At 38.7% G+C, this 6,412-nt stretch overlaps 1 protein-coding gene across 2 annotated transcripts; it reads right to left on the reverse strand.

Annotated features, from left to right (window-relative positions):
• Nucleotides 1-145: 145 nt before the first annotated feature.
• Nucleotides 146-4,374, reverse strand: LOC126385702 (odorant receptor 131-2-like). Of its 2 annotated transcripts, none has more exons than XM_050037580.1 (4): nt 4,299-4,374; nt 4,028-4,082; nt 2,796-2,915; nt 146-1,052 (listed from the first exon to the last, which is right to left on the reverse strand). In XM_050037580.1, the coding sequence occupies exons 2-4, from the start codon at nt 4,067-4,069 to the stop codon at nt 216-218; spliced, it is 999 nt and encodes a 332-aa protein (XP_049893537.1). In that variant the 5' UTR covers nt 4,070-4,082; nt 4,299-4,374; the 3' UTR covers nt 146-215. The 2 variants fall into 2 exon arrangements, with proteins under 2 accessions (XP_049893537.1, XP_049893538.1); XM_050037581.1 differs by having other exon boundaries at nt 4,023-4,082; nt 4,299-4,318.
• Nucleotides 4,375-6,412: the final 2,038 nt, after the last annotated feature.

A 6,412-nucleotide genomic window follows, 5' to 3' on the forward strand; every position in this document is an offset into this window, starting at 1 on the left:
TTAATTTCTATCATTAATGTCCTCCATTAGATGATGATTTTTTTCTGTTTAGGCTGACAGGACAGTTGTATTTTCCATTTCTTTACTGTAACAAATGCACATATAAAATACATTAATCATTTTTTTCCTCATTTTTATACATTAATATTTTCTTTACAATAATCTACAATAACATTTAATATTGAAAGGTTGGATTAATCAGACAGAGAATACCTTTATTTAATTCCTCTTACTCTATTCATCTCATCTCTGTCCACAGGCGCCACTGTCTGCAGTTTGATCCTGCACCTCTTGCTGAGAAGATACATCTTGAGGTACTTCCTGAACTTTTTATCTCTCACACCATAGATTATTGGGCTGAGGAACCTTGGCAGGATGTAGACAATCAGGTAGTTTGCAAATCTGATTTCTAGGATTCGTCCAGGGAAGATTAGACGTAGAATGATCTCCACACTAGGGGAGATGTAGGAGAGCATGCACATGGCCAGCTGGACCCCGTGGAGCAGGATGGTGTTCCTGGCTCTCTGGGCGGACATCTTCTCTGTAGAGAGGGCCCGAGCTGCAAACAGGATCCTCAAATAGGTGAAGACCAGAGTCAGAAACACACAGGAGAAGTAGATGATATCAAAGGCTTGTCTTTTATATTTCAGAATCGGGTCTTTGAACACATTCTGCCGCAAGCAGAACACCGACTCATGAAAGAAGCTCATGGACTCAGTTGCTAGCGTCACAAATAGATCTGTAATATCTGGAGCCACACATATAAACCATATCAACCCTATGATGATATAAGTCCTTCTCACTGTGCAGATTTGGGGGTGGCGTAAAGGCTCACAAATGGCAATGTAGCGCTCTATGGCCATGCTAGCTAAGTTGACCGGAGTGTTTCTGGTGGTGAAGACTGCCACCAGGATAAAGAAGCAGCAGAAAGAGACGTTAATCTTGTAGAAGATGTAGCTGAGGACAAAGAGTGTGATTGTGACGGTCAGCTGGATGCCGTCATTGATCACCATGTGGATGAAGAGGATGTAGCGAGGGTCTTCATAAAAAGTCTGGAGGAAGAGAGAGGGGAGTGTAGTTAGAGGATAAAACAACAGTTCATGGTTTAAGAAGGAAAGACGGGGTGAGTCAACTGATAAGTGGGAAAGTCTGGTACTATATTAATAATTGTTTATCAACATACTGTGTTGATATGAAGGCAAAGAAAGAATCTTCTGAGCCTTGTGAAGTATAAAGTGTGATAAACAAATGTTTGATAACACTAACATAAGCAGGTCTGCAATTAATTATTTTGATTAACAGTTTATTTGCCAGAGATTTTCTTGATAAATCCATGATTTCAGGGGACTTGAATTAACACTTGCATACAATATATACATGGTAGTGCATGTGGAATTTCAGCTGTGCATGTAATCAAGGCTGCCAGCTCTGACATTGACCGTGAGACTCACACAATTGACACATTACACACACTCTCACGTCTCAATCATTTGCTCTCTCAGGGAAAATCAAATTAATAGCTGATAACATCACAGAATGATAAGTGGACACTGACAGCACATGGACAGACATGAGAGAGCAGCGCAGCACAACAGCAGCACTGTGTAAAACACTGTGATCAAGCCAGCTGCAGCTTGGATTTTGATTTGATTTTTAAACTACATTAAATAAATGAAGGGCGGCACGGTGGTGTGGTGGTTAGCACTGTCGCCTCACAGCAAGGGGGTTGCCGGTTCGATCCCGGGTGTGGGAGCCCTTCTGTGCGGAGTTTGCATGTTCTCCCCGTGTCTGCGTGGGTTCTCTCCGGGCACTCCGGCTTCCTCCCACAGTCCAAAGACATGCAGATTGGGGACTAGGTTAATTGATAACTCTAAATTGTCCGTAGGTGTGAATGTGAGCGTGAATGGTTGTTTGTCTCTATGTGTCAGCCCTGCGATAGTCTGGCGACCTGTCCAGGGTGTACCCTGCCTCTCGCCCGATGTCAGCTGGGATAGGCTCCAGCCCCCCCGCGACCCTCAAGAGGATGAAGCGGTTAGAAGATGAATGAATGAATTAAATAAATGAATAACTGAGTTTTTCTATTTTTTTTAAATGCAGTCCTGTTCAGGATGACCCTGACTATAACCACGTGTAAAATTATTATTTTACAGAAAAGTGACTACACTGAACAGTTTTTCAGAAAATTAAAGGTAAGGTCAGCTCAAGTTGGCAATGGGCACAATAGTTCCACAGCAATAACGACATGGAACGGCATAATAAACAATAATCACTGAATAGTGGCACTGCTAGCAAACTTCCACCAGACCTGAGCAGTAAACAGAACAGCAGCAAAATTAGCTCATAGACCAGCATGTGTAACTGGTTAAAAATATTCTTGGCAGATAAACGCTTAAATGTTATCTGTTGGCTTCCCAAAGTCATTTAAAAAAATGGGGCAGTGGTAGATTTTGGATTTCTTAAGGTCAGATTCGGCAGCTGCCGTGGCGGACATGCCAAGAAAGAAGGATAAATACACCAAATGATAGAAATAGAAAGATATGCATATCATTTTTAAGAAGCCTTTTCTGCTTAATAAATAAATCATTTTCTTTCAGTTGCCTAATCAATTGATAGACTAATCTTATCAGCTCTAAAGTGGAGTGAGACAGTGAGAGAAGTGATGTGGACAGAGGGAGAGAAAGAAAAAAGTCAGAGGTGTTTACATGCACAGAGTAACCAGATTATTCAGCTCGATCATTCCTCAATATTGCTCATGTATTACACATGCCCACAGCTGTGTGTGTGTGAAAACAAACCTGGTGTCTAAAAAAGGTGGCAACCAAACTGCCATTGATGTAACTGAGGACAAGCCAGACCAAAACCACAATAAAGTTCTTCACAAACGCCGTGGTGAAGGTGTCTCTGACGAGCATGACCTAACCCAGCAATAGAGGGAGCCAAAGAGAAAGAAATCAAAGTTACCTTTTAAGTACAATGAATCATCATTTATTTTAATTCCATCACTTTGTTTCTATCAGCTGATCAAATAAGCATGTAAGCTTTCCCCACTCTCACCACTATTTGTCAAATGTTGATGAAATTCTTACACATCAGTTCATACATCAGCTCACGTACAGGATGTTTTCTATGAATATGATCTGATGTGAGAAAGACTTTTATTATTTACGTTATTATTGTCAAGCAAGTAAAACTGTCTACCACATTTGTGAATGAGGACATAGAAAGATTTACATGACAGCTTTTCTGGGGCTTAATATTTGGATAAGAGATACCAGACTGGGCTAAAATTTAGTCATATTGTGAGGCCAACAGTTCAGGTGAGGTTATTTATTTGTTGTCATTTGCACAACAATCACAGAGATATAGGTAAAAAATGTTAGATGTCAGGCTTCCTCCAACATGGCTAATTAAATGTGCATAAAAAGAAAATCATGCAAATAAAAACTGGGAATCTAAGAAATAAAATAGTACATAAGTTTACATATAGGGATACAAAATATATGTATAAAATAAACAATATATATTTGTGGTAGACAGGTGTACAGTAATTACAAAATTGATAAACAGAATTATAACAGGAATATAGTAAATGAAGAGAGAAGTAAACAGGGTGGTAAACAGTAAGTAAGAGTATATAAAGGTTCTGTGATTAGACACTGATTTGATATTAGAGCTGTAGAGTGGATGATTAAGAAAAAGCAAATGATCTGTCTCGTTTTAGATGTTGACACCATTAAGAAAATCATGGTGACAAATTTAAGTAGCTAAAAATGCTTTTGCTTTACTCTTCATGTCTTCAGAGTTTACATGCATGTTGAGCATTCACTAAACAGAAAAAACATGCGGTTGTAGACTTTTGATAATTGCAGTGATGACATTAACACTTTCATAGTAACCTAGAAACTTTAGATTTTCAGTTTAAAATCAGCAATACAACAGTACAAGCCAATCAAAACTTAGTTACACTTTTTCATTGATGTAAAGATTCATTTTAAAATGTGGTAGCGAGACAATTGCTTTACCAAACCTGAGAAGTCACGTTGCCTTCTGGAGCCACTGGTGAGCTCATACTTCACTAAGACCTGAGAAAAAGAGAGTAAACAAGAGTATACAAGACAGAAAATACAAGATGACAAATGTCTTAAGGAATTACTCTAAACCCAGTCGATTAAAATGTAAATATAACGACAGAATAACAGCGCACAGACTCACATGATAATACAGCTAGCCAAAGAGTTGAATTTTAAACAGTTAAGTCAGGAGTTACCTCACAGCCATCTCTGTCTTTTTCCACCTACCTGAGTCCAGGTCTGACACAGAAGGCACACAGCGTGACAGAAGAGTCTTTATAAACACTTTGAAACAGGACTTAATTGATTTTCGTGTCGTCAGTGTTGATCAGAGAAGAGAAAAACATGAAGATGATGATAAGATAGAACTTTATTTATCCTGAGGGAAACGGTTGTGCAGCAGTTGCAGTACAAAGTAGAAAACAGTGCTAATAAAACAAAATATAAACAATATACATTATCAATAATGTGCTATAAACCAATTGTAAACAATGCCAGACATGAAAACATGATGATAGTTGATGGCGGCCTTGTAGATGACAGTGTAGTCAAAGCATCGTTTGAGTTCAGTGCACTGTGACATCCTCTGATAATTGTCCTCTGACAGTTTCCTTACATTTGGGCAGTTTCCTCAATTTTTTCAGGAATGTGATGCTATGTTTACACTGGACACAGAAGTGCCCTTATGTCAGTAGTCGCCTGGCCATTCAGCAGCACATTTCTCTGTGCCTGCCAGCAAGCGATTCTGCTCCTCCGCTCTATTCTAGTCACATTTAGAGCTCTGTCTCTGTCTGCGTGTGTGTGACAAATATGTGGAAAATAGGTTGCATATTTCATCATTTATCATAATAAGATCATTTACATCAGTGATTCCCAACTGGTGGGTCACGGGCCAAAATTGGGTCGCAGGCCCATTCTGAATGGACCACAAGTGACTTGCGAACATGTCAAGTTTGCAAAAAAACACAATTTATTTTTAAGTATAGTGAATTTCTGGCAGAGAGCTAATATTTTAAAGTGCCGTTTCCTGCTGTAGAGTGAGCGACTAAGGGACAGCTACTTGCAAGTATGACGCTGAATGTAGTAACTTATGTGGACCTTGAACGAATGACTAAGGAGAAATCTGGACCCCGTGGCTAGACCAGTTGGGAGCCACTGATTTGCATCATGGCTAATGTCTCCTTTATATTGTTTATATTAGATTATCAGTGTGTTATCTTGCCAGATTGGCTTGTGGATCACGGAAAAAAACAGACCAGGTGCCAAATGATCACAATCTAGTCGTAGAGCTCAGGACTGAAAGGAATTGGGGAGTCCTTCACGGAATATTGTGTGCATCGCAGCGCTTCCATGTACTGTGAAAACCTGCTGTGAGGCTACAACTAGTATTGTCATTATCTATTAATCTGTCTTTATTTATGTATTTTTTGTCAATTAGTCTTTAAATCAAAAAAAAAAAGTCATCAAATGTCTTATGTTGCTGACTAACACTCCACAACCCAAAGTTATACAGTAAAGTCAATGAACTAACACATGAGACAAAGATAATCAGTCAATCCACACATTTGTGAAGCTGGAACAAGAAAATTTATTGCATTTTTGCTTGAAAAATTAGGACAACTTTACATACGATTAAACTGATTAACAGTAACCTAAATTCTTTGGATTCTGTTAACCAGTTTACAGCACCCTCTCAAAACAACAGTTATCCTTCTAATCTCAGGCTCAGGGAAAGAAAGGAAGTTGACTGCTGGCAGAACACTCATGAACATGTCACATTGCTGCAAGTTAATGTTCTTAATCTTTTTTCCTTACTGGCGAATTTTGTTGCAGTTTTGGCACTGAGCATTAGGGATGTCCCGATCCAGCTTTTTCACTTCCGATCCGATACCGATATTACAGCCTTGACTTTTGGCCGATACCGATACCGATCCGATCCAAGCACGTATTATACATATTCACTTATTTTGTTGTCAGTCATGTTAGAAAAGGTTTGATCAAGCAAAGAACAACTACTTAATCAGGTTAGTTAGAATGATCCACCACAGTTGGTATGAGAAACTGACCTGTTTATTGTTAACAGGGTTAAATAAACAAACTTTAAACTTGAACATTAACATTAAATAAAAAATATAGCTGGTTTGCTTTGGCTGCTTTGGCCTCTTAATAAATAGAAAATGAATCAACACAAGAAATCTTTAAAATGTCTAACAATGAAATTAAAATAGCAGCAAGACTCCACACACTTGTGCTTTGGCCCCCTAATAAATAAAAAAAAGATTAACACCACAAGACATTGTTGGCATTTAACAAACAATGCAGCCTTTCCTTTTCAGTTATTT

This window comes from Epinephelus moara, chromosome 24 (assembly GCF_006386435.1).
Source record: "Epinephelus moara isolate mb chromosome 24, YSFRI_EMoa_1.0, whole genome shotgun sequence".
Lineage (NCBI taxonomy): Eukaryota > Metazoa > Chordata > Actinopteri > Perciformes > Serranidae > Epinephelus > Epinephelus moara.

What these genes read in the sequence shown, in the direction of transcription:
- LOC126385702 (XM_050037580.1), bottom strand. Translation starts at nt 4,069, where the DNA reads ATGAGCTCACCAGTGGCTCCAGAAGGCAACGTGACTTCTCAG. An exon ending in AAGGCAACGTGACTTCTCAG is followed by an intron (nt 2,916 to 4,027) that starts GTTTGGTAAAGC and finishes TTGCTGGGTTAG; the next exon opens with GTCATGCTCGTCAGAGACAC. An exon ending in CCACCTTTTTTAGACACCAG is followed by an intron (nt 1,053 to 2,795) that starts GTTTGTTTTCAC and finishes CTCTTCCTCCAG; the next exon opens with ACTTTTTATGAAGACCCTCG.